This window comes from Colossoma macropomum, unplaced genomic scaffold (genome assembly GCF_904425465.1).
Source record: "Colossoma macropomum unplaced genomic scaffold, Colossoma_macropomum, whole genome shotgun sequence".
Taxonomy (NCBI): Eukaryota; Metazoa; Chordata; class Actinopteri; order Characiformes; family Serrasalmidae; genus Colossoma; species Colossoma macropomum.
In genome coordinates, this window is record NW_023494810.1 from 29,289,719 (window position 1) to 29,303,271 (window position 13,553).

The window sequence follows — 13,553 nt, forward strand, 5'->3', positions numbered from 1 at the left end:
ATTACAGTCTTACTTAAAGTACTGTCTTGATAGCATATTTTATCTTATGTAATTACACATATGTAATAGAGTGAACTGCTGTTTGCATAAGAAGACTTTCCTGACAATAGCAGGATTAATTATGTTATGAAAGTGCTTTTCCTGCATCTGCACTAATAACTAAAACTTTCCTGACTTTTAGCAGCTGCTTCGGTTTCAAAATTGTGTTGGAAAAACAGCAGTTAATACAAATACAATTTCACCCACTCTATTACACAGGCGTAATTACATAAGAGAAAACAAGTTCCTACAGTTATTAAGAAACATGTACAATCTTGTTCAGTGAAAATTGTTAATACAAGTTAATATACTTGTATATTTACATAAGCTATACTACTGCAATCCATCTCTTACAGTGAATACATCACCAGTACTTACAGTGTGGTTGTATTTATTGTTAATGTGTAACTACACAGTTATTACAGCTTCTTACCAACTATATAAAACCTGTAAAGTAGTAGAATCACTTCATGCATTTATTTGCAACAATAGTGGCTTTACATTTATGAAAACACTGAAGAGAGAGTAGAGAAAAAGAGAGAGCAAGAGGACAAGAAACAAGAAAGAAAAAAGTGGATGAGAGAAAGAGAGCAAGATGATAATTCAGACGAGTGCATCATCGTTTGTGTTCTCATGATCATCAAGCTGCTAATCATCACGTTCAGCTGCGTATTCAGACAAGTGATGAGAAACACGGCGAGTGCTAATTATCAGTTAATTGAGCGACAAACATTTTCACAATCACCACATCCCACCTTTAATAGCAATTATTAGCAAATTTAACATCTTATTTTATGTATTAGGAGGAACATAAGAGATGATTTATTTACTCATGTCACGGTTTTAAAGTGTGCAGCAGAGAAAGGACAGAAGAGAATGAAATCACAAATTACATTTACACAATTGTCCTCTTACCCAAATGAAGTTGATCAGGCTAATCAGGCTACGAGGCTGATGTACTTTACAAGGGATTATCAAGAAGATAACAGCCAACAGATTAGCAAACTGCATGACTAAATCAATGTATGAAAACAAAAATGGAAAGAAATCGAATGGAAAGCAGGCACAAGCTAACGCGGGGTAAATGAAAATGTTTACATTAAAAAATGTTTGTAAATTTATATATAAGTATCAGTAGTCATATATATATATATCAGTCTAATGGAAAACAAACAATGGCTTACCAAGCTTAATGCTAGTAGCAACCAACTGTAATCTCTACACATCTGTGAGTCTTTCAACTAGGCTGAAAAATAACAATAACAAGCAAAAGAACTCTATCTCTCCATCCAGTGAGGCCTGCTGTCCACTCCTGATCCACAGAGGTTTAACTTCTGCTGACCTGTTTCAACTCTGCAATGCAACACCGCCTTTGACACACATTAATGCTGTGTAATAACTCTCCACCTTTCTCTTCAGGCCGCAGAGCCTCAAGAAAAACACCCAACCCCATTATAATACACCCAGCGCAACCCTAACCTGACCCCACTCGCCTCTATTTATTACAGGTTAGGCATTCGGGCTCACGGAGCTGACACACGACCTGCGGAGAGAGGTGTGAGGTCGTCAGGGTCACCCTGAGGCTTCCCTCGTGGCCCGGGAGCTATTTAAACGCACCATCATGCTTTTCATTAGCACAGGGAGAGGGAGATTATTCAGTTTCACTATAACGAGAGAGACAAAGACAGAGGCCTTCTGTTTCTTAATGGAACACTTAGATAAAGGCTGTGAGGTCTATTGTAATTTTACATGCTACCCATCCATTTAGCATAATGGAACATTGGTAAGTAGAGCGCTGTAATGAAAAGGTTTAAAGCTGACATTCCACTGAATTTTCATAATATTGGTATAATTAAATCATTAGGTAATAAATAAAGTCATTCAGAGTGGTTTGATGTGAAATGCACCATTCTAGAGAAACTTCCCAGTTGTTCACAGCGGTGGTGATAGGAACCGGACGTCTGAAGAGTTGAATGCCCCTAAAAGCTCCCTTATAGAAAGTTATTACATGAAAAGAACACTATGAATATGCTGTTTTGTGTCTGGGACATTGTTTTATGATAGTTGTGAGAAGGTTTTGGCCTAAAATACATTTTTAATGCATTCGAGGTACATGCAGAGTGATACAAGACAAAATAATAACCAAAAAAAAACCCTTGTTTCAGATTTACCACTATTTTTCTACCATCAACATTACACATAAAACTGAGAAGACATGCATATGTTTACTGGTGATTTTAGATAATAAATAAAATGACTATATTCGTGTTGTAGACATTACAACACCTTGTTCTTATCACCACCACTGTAAAGAGTCATTAAGATCTCACATCAAACATTTCCAAATGGCTTTCTTTACGTCTTAATAACAGACTACGCAGAAATTTATGAGAAAAAAGGTGGAATTCCCTTTTACTAATAATAAACCTTTAATAATACACATTTTTAACATTTTAAGTAGCAAAACAGAGCACTGTTTAGCAATGAGAATAAAAAACTTGTCCTTGTCAAGGAATCCAATGTTATTTAATAAATGATTAACAGTACTGAACATTGTTAGCCTTGTAGAGTGCCAGAGCAAAAAGACAGTACTGTAATTTGATGAAAAAGTCATAAAATCGTCAAACAAATCATTGAAGTATTTGATGTGATAAGACACACTGACAGACAGCACTTACACAGCTACATGCCATTCTGTTGTATAGGCATATTGTATAACCAGATGTATCAAAGGTGTTTTAAAGGGCTTAAACATGTCTTAAAAAACTTTGATATAATTTGCAAACTTTATGAAAGTTTAAGAAAGTATTGCTCACTTCTGTGTCCATAGACCCCACATATACACCAATCAGGCATAACATTATGACCACCTCCTTGTTTCTACGCTCATTGTCCATTTTATCAGCTCCACTTACTATATAGGTGCACTTTGTAGTTCTACAATTACAGACCAGCACAACTCACACTAACACACCACCACCACATCAGTGTCACTGCAGTGCTGAGAATGATCCACCACCCAAATAGTACCTGCTCTGTGAGGGTCCATGGGGGTCCTGACCACTGAAGAACAGGGTAAAAGGGGGCTAACAAAGTATGCAGAGAAACAAACGGACTACAGTCTGTAATTGTAGAACTATAATGTGCACCTATATAGTAAGTGGAGCTGATAAAATGGACAATGAGCCTAGAAACAAGGTGGTCATAATGTTATGCCTTATCGGTGTATATCGAAATTAAGCTGCAAAAACAGGGTCATGAAAACCAACATATTTACACATAACTGCTTGTTTAGCCTACAGCAGTTTCATGTTGGAAGGTACAAAAACTGCTTTGGCCCAGACTGCTGTCTGAATAAGGCAAAACACATGGCAGCCAATCAAAACTGAGCTCATTTACATGATCGTCTTAAAGGCACATTTACAAAAACAATTTTATGGTACATGAGCTGGTACATATGTCATATGTTAACCTCAGGGAAAAATTAATACAAGACAAATGTATGATATGGACCCTTTAATACAGTAGGCTTACTTTATGTGAACGAACATGTGTAACTATGGCCATAGGTAAATTCATGCAAATGGCCAAAAGGCAAACATGCACCTATGCTAGATAGAGACATGGACAGACATATGAAAAAGTAGTTTTAACCCTTAAAAGTTGTTGTTACTGTCATTTTGCTGCACTATTTGAATATAACTGTGTAACTACATAATAACTACATAGTTACAAACTAAGCTGCGCCTGTATTCTCTATTCAACAGGGTCTTCTAACATTTTTCTAATGGTTGATGTCCAAAAATGACAAACATATGCTAAATACACAAGGAATGGGTTTTCTTTCCACAAAACAACATTGTACACAACAAAACTTTTCATCAAATTCAAATTTTTGCACTCAAATCCCACAGATGCAAACCTGCCGAGGGTAAAACTCAAGGGGTATGGGACTAATTCAGTATGGGACTAGTTCAGGACACTGAGGTGGGGGTCAACTACCAACAGACATATTGGGAAGGGCCTCAGAGTGGCCATCTGTACCGCCAGAGACTCTAAACATGACTGGCTACCAGAGGGATCAAGTCTCAAAGCACAGAGTGAAGTAGAGGTCTAAGTACAGCATCCCCAGCATCCCTTCATCTATATATCTGCCATTATTGGAATGGGACAAAGTGGAAACTGACCCTAGATCAGCAACTATTACTCTTACAGCACATTGTCCCCAGTAGAAAGCTTATAGAACAGGTCTTTCATGATCCTCTCTCTCGCTCTCTCTCTCTCTCTCTCTCTCTCTCTCTCTCTCTCCCTCTCTCTCTTTCTCTCTCTCTCTCTCACTCTCTGGTTTATAATGGGTTTTTAATGGCCATAGAGGTCTATGGAGACCAACAAAGACTCTTAGGAGCTCTGAGTCTAAAAAAGAGACTACAAAGCTAAAACAGCTGCCTAGAGTCCAGGAGAAATGGCATTGACCCTTAAATCCTTTGTCCTAGTTATCACATTCACATGTACTGTTGCTTAGAGTTACCATAATGTGTTCACTCATTCAATCTATCAGTGATACAAATAAATACTTGATTTTCAGTCAAAACAGCCATTTAGTGCAAACTATTCATTTTTCAGGTGATATTTCTGAAGAGATTAGATGACAATTACTTGCAACAGGAAGGAGAAAGTCAAAACTAGAGTTTCCAAAACTGAATTGGAAACAAAATTATTAAAAGCTAAAGAGAAAATGGGACTCCTAACAACCACCTGCAAGACCTGGTAGACCCCCAAAACCGTCCCCATCAGATAAACAGCATGTGAACCTTTCATCTTTGAGAGAGAGGAGAAAATCAAGCTGCTTCAGATCTGAAAACATCCACATGTGCTTCTGTCCATCCTTCCACTATGAGAGGACGACTCAGTGCTATGGGTCTTAAAGGACGTGTAGCTGATCAAGAAGAACCTCACTGAGAAAAGGAAGAACATTTATAAATCAAACAAAGAAGCTGCTGGTGTTCTCAGAACAATGGACTGACCACCCCAGAGTCCAGACCTCAACACCACTGAATGTGTTTGGATTACTTGGATGGTGAGAAGCAGAAAATGCAACCAACTTCTAAGACTGAACTTTGGAGGTTATGTTTTGACTGGAAATTAAATAAATATATATAAAGATAATAAATCTATTCACATAAACATATATACTTGTATGAGACTGACCAAAGTGTCTGCCTATGGCGAGAGCATTAGTACTCAATCATTATTTAATTATGTGTAGTTTTGTTTTAATTCAGCATCTATGTTAATATTAAAATAGTCAAATGTCTCTGAATTATGTGAAGTAAGAAAAATGTGTTAGTGTGACCAGTGATGTGTGTGCTGTAAGTATTAGATCTGTAAATCCTCAGAGTGCAGAAGATAGTAGCCAGTGTTATTTAAGCTAATGTAGACCTACTTAGCATTGTGCAAACTAGATGCCTGAACCAACACATTGCCTCAAACTGTGTTATGTAGTGATCTTACATAAACTTATGTGGCTTCTGGCACTGTATGACATACTGTTATCTACATACTGTTGATAAAATTCAGTAAGTTTTTATTGATTTTCATAGAAAACAGCATATCAGTGTCAGGAACCACATAATTAAGTGTATTAGTTATTACTTAAAGGAGAATTTCAGCAATTCTTTATCATTTCTGCATAATTAAATGGTTTAATGGCTCTACAAGCTACATTATAGATATTAATAGTTATTACATAAATATGCTTCCTGATGCCTGAGACATTGGTTTATAATTTTTTGACATATGATTACATTACATTTTGACATATGATTTAGGCATAAAACATGTAAAAAGAGGTACATGCAGGGTGTTTTAAGGCAAAATAGTCCCCAAAGAAAATTTATTTTTTCAGATTTGCCATAGTTTACCATTGTCAACATTATATCAGCATGTGTAGGTTCAAATCTCATTTTGAATAGTGAATAAAATGATTATATTTGTGTTAACCAATTGACATCAAACCACTCTGAATGACTTTGTTTACATCTCGAAGATTGAATTACACTGAATTTTTTTAAAAAATTGGTGGCATTCCTCTTTAACAAAATGCAGATTGAAGCATGTTTGATCATTTAGGTGTGTTATGATGCACTTGCACAATTCTAATAGATGCAATATTAGCTGCTATAATATATTTGCTACATTGGTGTCAGAGTTACAGTGCAAAACTAAAGAATCAAACTTAGATACTAAACATGTCTTGGCTGATCGACAACATTTACGTTAAGAGGAAAATGTTTCACCAAACTATCACTTTAAGCTAAGACTGGAACCGATCTAACAAACATCCTCTATTTGAGTCCCTCTCTCAGGACAAACACAATCTACTGTAGTCCTCTAGTAGAGCAGAAGGGATGATGGAGACGCTGTATCCCAGACAGGGTGAGTGCTGTTGGGAGGAGAGATTGTCAGGGATGGCCCTGGAGACTTGGAGCTTCAGCAGTGCTGATAGGGGTGAGTGACCCTCACCCTCTTTTCTTTCTCCCCTGCAATCGCTGGAAAGAAAATCCCTCCCACTCGTTCATCAGACTGAGGAAGACAGGGGTCAATCAAACTGACCCCAGTGCTCTCTCTCTCTCTCTCTCCCTTTCTCTATCTCTATCAGTAGAAAAGCACTAGAACAGAATGTACTCATGCCAACAGAAACACACACACGCTCAGTCTCTCCTGTATTTGCACACAATGAGTGGACAGGGAAGAACTTTGCATGCTCTCCAAAGGGGTCACATTCTATATTTTCTTGTATTTTCCCAAGGTTCCCTTGGGGTTCAACAAAATCAATTGATAATCAGTCCATCAATTAAGTAATTAATCAACCAATCCATAAATCTATAATCTGTCACCTTTATATCTTTACGCTGAAGCACCAAAAACTGTTAATGGTTGTGACATCACAACCATGATTAATTCAAAATGGGATGTTTTTTCCCTGGTATGGACAGTGTAAATTGAAACTATTATTGAATAATAATTACATAAGAAAAAAAACATTTTATTACCAATAAACATACAATATTTCATATTTCAGCCTCTCCATTTTCTACTGTACTTCAGTACACCTACAGTTGTAAACATGCACTGCACATCAATTGTCTCATGAAACTAATGTGTACATCATATAGTTATGAGAGTATGGAACAGAATTGTGGGAGTTTAAAGTGACTTTAATCCTTTACATGGCCACAATTCTTTAACCTAGGAATAGTTCAATTCATTGGCACTGAAGTCCCTGAAGTTACTGAATGATAAGCTTTGATGTGTAATAATCCTGGGATTTTAAAGGGTTAAGTTCTTAACTCCAGCATATATAATGCTTAAATACGACACTCACCTTCCACGCAGGATGGTTGGGCACGAGTTGTCCCGGCAACCTGTCCAGGGTAACAGGAGCACTTAACCGTCTGAGAGCGCTCCTCAATCTTATTTTTATTACAGCAGCGATGAATCGCTACAACCTCACACGTACCCTGCTTCACCTGATACGACCCTGAGAGAAGAGAAGAGAAGAGAAGAGAAGAGAAGAGAAGAGAAGACAGAACAGAAGAGATGACAAAAGAGGCGAAGAGAAGAGAAGAGAAGAGAAGAGAAGAGAAGAGAAGAGAAGAGAAGAGAAGAGAAAAGAAAAGAAGAGAAGAGAAAAAGAGAAGAGAGGAGAGAATGGGAAAAAATGAGAAGAGAAGAGAATCAAAGAGAAGAGAAGAGAAGAGAAGAGAGATATTAAAAGAAGTGAAGAGAATCAAAAAGGAGAAAAAAGAGAAAAGATGAGATGAAAAAAAGAAAAGGAGAAAAGCAGGGAGCAGAGGAGAAGAAAAAAGACATGAAGAGAATCAAAGAGAAGAGAAGAGAAGAGAGATATTAAAAGAAGTGAAGAGAATCAAAAAGGAGAAAAAAGAGAAAAGATGAGATAAAAAAAGAAAAGGAGAAAAGCAGGGAGCAGAGGAGAAGAAAAAAGACGTGAAGAGAATCAAAGAGAAGAGGAGATAAAAGAAAAGAAGAGAAAAGTCAATATTCAAGTCAATATTTGTTTAAAATAGCACCAAAATGTTAAAGTTCCCAAAGTAGTAACTCCACCAATAACTGTATTTCTCTGCTTCTATCAGTGTCCGACTGCCATCATAGTGTCTCCACTAAACTTTTGAGAAGGATTTGTTGGAAGTGTTGTACACTCAGCCATGTTTCAGTGATGTTTGTCCTGTGAGGCTTCTTAGAAAGCAGGCCCCATTAGAAACAGCATAAAAAATCCAGAAATACAGCCACAGAGACCGAGTTTCCCGAGTTTCCTGAGTGAACATGCCTAAACACTACTGCTTTAGCTCCTCTCCAAAGAAAAACTCCATCATTATCATCCAGAGAGAGAGCGAGAGAGGCCGAGAGAGAGAGCTGCCAGGCTTATGTAAAGAAATGGGTAAAAAAAGAAAAAGTAGTTAGGGTCTATGCTCAGTTTTCCACTCATAATAATCCACATGATGGCACTTAAGATGCCATCCATATTTGATGAGACTGGCAGTGTTTAACAAGCACCTCGAGGCCTGCCAGCACTCTCTCTCTCTCGTTCTCTCTCTCTATTTATGTCTTTCTCTCTCGCCCTCCATCTCCCTGGCACAGTATCATATAGGCCTACATAATGAATACGCCGCTGTGCTGTCCTGTTCAGGCGGTGTAAATAAGCGCGCTCGAGTGAAGGATTTCTCACAGCAGCATTAACCCCGCGCTGGACACCCGCCAAAATTCGTCTCTGAGAAATATGCGCCCATAGGAGAAGGTGTCGTTTCAAATTGCATCTCATCTACCTGGAATAAAGTGTTATGACTGTTTACAGTGTGATTTCACCTTAGTGCTACAGTAATAACAGATGTTATAGTGATAAATGCTTTAAAGCATGAGGAAAGGAAACTTCTTGTTTCTTATAGAGGGAATAAACATTAAACAAATCAAATACTTCTGAAAGGCAGACAAGATTAACCCTCAGAAGAAACTGGATTTAATTGACTGACATGCTTATATAATTTCCATGTGACTAAAACATATTACATATATAAATATAAATATATATATATATATATATATATATATATATATATATATATATATATATATATATATATATATATATCATGATATTGCCAAATCAGTTATTTCCAGCATAAAGTGAACTGAAAGATACAGAGCCCCGCTGGTGACATCCTGCATGAAAAAAACAATAATGCATGGCCACAACTTAGTAAGGCATGGAAACAAGATAACTAAGTCATGGCCACGACTTAGTAAGGCATGGAAACGAGATCCTAATTAATAGCCACAACTAGGTAAGGTATTATCTCATTCCCACGCCTTACTAAGTGGGGACCATGACTTAATTATCTCATTCCCTCACCTTTCTAAGTTATGGCCACCATTAGGTAAGGCGTGGGAACGAGATAATTAAGTCGTGGCCACCACTAGGTAAGGCGTGGGGATGAGATAATGCCTTACTAAGTTGTGGCCATGCATTAGGATCTTGTTCCCATGCCTTACCTAGTGGTGGCCATCACTTAATAATCTCATTCCCACACCTTACTAAGTCGTAGACACACATTATTTTTATTTATATGGGATGTCACCACTAAGGGCTCCACAGAAAGGCAAAAATGTGTTGAACTATTTTGTTCATGTAGAAATAACATTGGAATGATGTAAATATAATTCACCTCTTCTCGAAGGACCCCTAGTGGCCATCGACTTATTTGTAATTACTACAATGAAATAAATGATTTTTTTCCATACCTGTTGGCTCTCTGTGTGTGAAATGTTGTGAATCTGTGTTGAGCTGCTAGTGAGCAATGCATATAAAAAGGGAGGGTTGAGAACCCCCTGCTTTGAAAGTGATTGACACCTCTCCACAAAAACAGCTCTGCTGAGACAAAATGGAAACAATATCATATAAAACTGCTTCAATAACAATAGCATTTACATAAAATAAAAACACTTCAATAAATGCTGACTTGCCGGATCACCTATGAAGACACAAATCCAGTTCATTTCCGGTTCGCTTTGTGTTCTGAGACCTCCCCCTGACTGTGGTTGGTATTGAGACCTCCTCCTAAATGTGATTGGCCCTGAAACCTACCCCTGACTGTGATTGGTCTTAACGACTTCATCATTTGTTCGGAGACCTCCCCCTGACTGTGATTGGTCCTAATCACTTCATTGTTTGTTCTGAGAACTCCCCCTGACTGTGATTGGTCTTAATCACTACATCATTTGATCTGAGACCTCTCTCTGACTGTGATTGGTCCTAATGACCACATCATTTGTTTGGAGACTTCCCCCTGACTATGATTGGTCTTAATCACTGTGTCGTTTATTCTGAGACCTCCCCATGACTATGATATGTCCTAATCACACACTGTTTGTTCTGAAACCTCCCCTGGACTGTGATTGGTCCTGATGACTGTATCATTTGTTCTGAGAACACCCCCTGACAGTGATTGGTCCTAATCACTGCATCTCTTGTTTGGAGACCTCCCACTGACTGTGACTGGTCATAATGAACATCTGTTGTTCTGAGACCTCCCACTGACTGTGATTGGTCATAATGAATATCTGTTGTTCTGAGACCTCTCCCTGACTGTGATTGGTCCTAATCCCTGCATCATTTGTTCTGAGACCTCCCCCCCGACTGTGATTGGTCCTAATCACTGTGTTTATTCTGAGACCTCCCCCTGACTGCGACTGGTCCTGAGACCTCGCCCTGACTGTGATTGGTCCTGATGACTATATCATTTGTTTGGAGACCTCCCACTGACTGTGATTCGTCCTAATCCCTGCATCATTTGTTCAGAGACCTCCCCTAACTATGACTGGTCTTAATCATCACATCATTTATTCTGAGTCCTCCGCCTAATTGTGATTGGTTCTAATCACTGAATCATTCCTTCAGACAACTCCCTCTGACTGACTGGTCCTTTGCATAAAGCAGGCTGGCAGTGCTGAGATGTACACCAAGTTCTTTTTAAGTATACTTATGACAGCTTGTTCGGAAGTAGTTCGGTTTCAGAAAGCTCTTTCGTCACTTGAAGTATACGGAGTTTGAGAGAATGTGTTGTGCATAGGTCCTTGTTAGTGATCAGGGGGCAGGAGGCTTGAGGCTCAGGCAGAACACGGGGGGTGGACACCCTGTCTCACACAGAACAAAGACTGCACCGCCTCCTACTGGCATAATGGGGTCATCAGGCTAAAGAGGGACACCGAGGACAGACACACATATCTCTGGTCACAAAGTTCCCACATCTTTTCCAACCTACACAAAAACATCCCCGCTGCTGCTTCTAATAAGTTCAGTCACTTTTGTTTGCACTGTATGTGTGAGCAGGAATACAAACACAGCATGTGAAAACAAAAACAAATATACAGTCAGTTCCAGGAATAAACAACTCAGACAATGAGCAAACAGACAAACTCAGCTCCGTCCTCCTTGGCTGTCTTCCCGTCAGATTTGCTGCAGCTTTCTTGAGGTAATCCAGCATGATTGGGAGATTAGATTACAAATGACCGCCTTATTACAATAGCACAACCTGTTTGTAATTGTAACGAGTTGGGCTCTTCAGAAACCGGCCAAATTGGAGAAATTGGAGCATAAATTCAGCAACTCTGAGTAGCCTCTGTTTTCAGGGGCTACTTTCATTTACTAAAGTTACCCAACAGACCTCTAAATTGTGTTGTCATTCTGTGGTCAGCGTTATGCCCAGATTAGGAAATCCAGGTCTAAGGTGTTTTCTCTATTAGAAAAATGAACGCCGTTTCTGAACATTGCTGCTATTTGCTGCTATGGTATTGTATTTTAAACTGAGGTTGATAACACATAATAGCATAGAAAAATGTCATCAAAGTAATACAAAAATGTATGTTAGTTAGCTAGACAGCTACCATTGTTAAAAAATGGCAGTAAAACATGGTTTTAAACCTTTCTAAACATTTAAAGCACATTTAAAGCATAACCAGAGTATTTGAGTGCACTGACTTGATTTTATTTGATTTGTGGTTGTAGTGATGACAAAGCTATAATCTAAACAGCTGAGATTCCCCACTGCTTTATTATTTTCATGTTCCAATCTGCACACTAGCTCACAAAATAGTATGCAAAAATAGCACATATACTATTAGAAGTGCACTAATTAGTGTAGTAAGTGAAGTACAGAAGTGTGTGGTTTGGGATGCAGCATTAGATCAGCCAGTGAGACACGGCTGCTTATAGCTTCACTGTGCTGCATATTAACTGCTCAGTAACAGTTAAACATCTCCAAGCAGAAGTTTGAGGTATTTGTTGATTAAGGATCATTTATTAAGGTAAATTAATGTATTTATTGAGGTAAGCTGATGTTAGCGTCCTATTCACCAACTTTTGAAATTCGTTCTACATTTAAGGCAGCTCAGTGTAACTGCAGCACCATTTAAGGTGGAACAGAAAAGTCAAATGAGAAACTGGTGAATAAGAAGCTGACTTGAGCTTAATATTTATGTACGCATTGGAATGATGCGAACCCTGGAGAACCCTGGAGATGTGAATCTGAACTCTGGAGATGTGCAGGCTAAGTTACGGATCCACTAATCTAGCTAATCTTCTCATAGTGTTTTCTGATGACGCCTCTAAAGCATCTACACATCTTTAAATCTTTTTAGTGGTCATTCTGGTCTATTGCAGGTTTGTAGCTGCAGTAACGGCGATGAGACGAGCTCAATCAGAGCATAGAGTCACAGCTTGCCTTCCAAAATGGTGACATGGTCTCTTTAACGATGTAATCGAATACTATGAATTGGAGGATCATAGTATTCGCAGGACAAATCATATCAAGTTTGTAACATTTTTTGTTTATCACAGGGTGCAACAGCAGCAATTTTCAAAATCTTTTCCTCATAAAGAAAAACTGCTTATACCCAGATTTCCTAGTGACACAACTGCAGAGGTCTTTAAATTCATTGCTCTGAAAATCCATAGGTATTATCATGAGCAAGACTGATTTCACTGGATTTTATCCAGAATCGTAGCTGCATCAATCAAAAAGCTTGAATTTTGTCTCTAACATTTGTCCATTTTTTGACAACAGTACGCAAAATCCATAGTCAAGACTATGTGAGATTACTTAACATCTCCACCCAGTTTGAGGCCAGTGATGATCGAGGCATGTGGTTTACCCGATGCTAATCTGTGGCTGTAAGCTTCCATTACTTGTAAGTTACATTAGTCTGGTAGCTCCAGTGCAAAATCAAACAAGTAAATATCAAGGCAGCAAACATGTCTAGGCTGATCCAGTACATTTGGGTTAAAGAAGGAAACTGTGAAAATTTGATTTTTCACACAGTTTTCATCGCTTCAAGTCCAGCTGGACACAAATGCAACACTGGAAGAGTGAAATCAACTCTGGGGATTTTGCCGCTCAGGTGCTGCTGGAATGGGTGTGACTGCAGTGAAGATGAAGCTATCG

At 38.5% G+C, this 13,553-nt stretch overlaps 1 protein-coding gene across 1 annotated transcript in view; it reads right to left on the minus strand.

Moving 5' to 3' along the window:
* Positions 1-13,553, minus strand: part of tafa4b (TAFA chemokine like family member 4b) — a 79,895-nt gene that overhangs the window by 16,768 nt on the left and 49,574 nt on the right. The window contains exon 4 of the mRNA XM_036560183.1: positions 7,424-7,579. Within this exon, the coding sequence (XP_036416076.1) occupies positions 7,424-7,579 (156 nt within the window). The remainder of the gene's footprint in view (positions 1-7,423; positions 7,580-13,553) is intronic.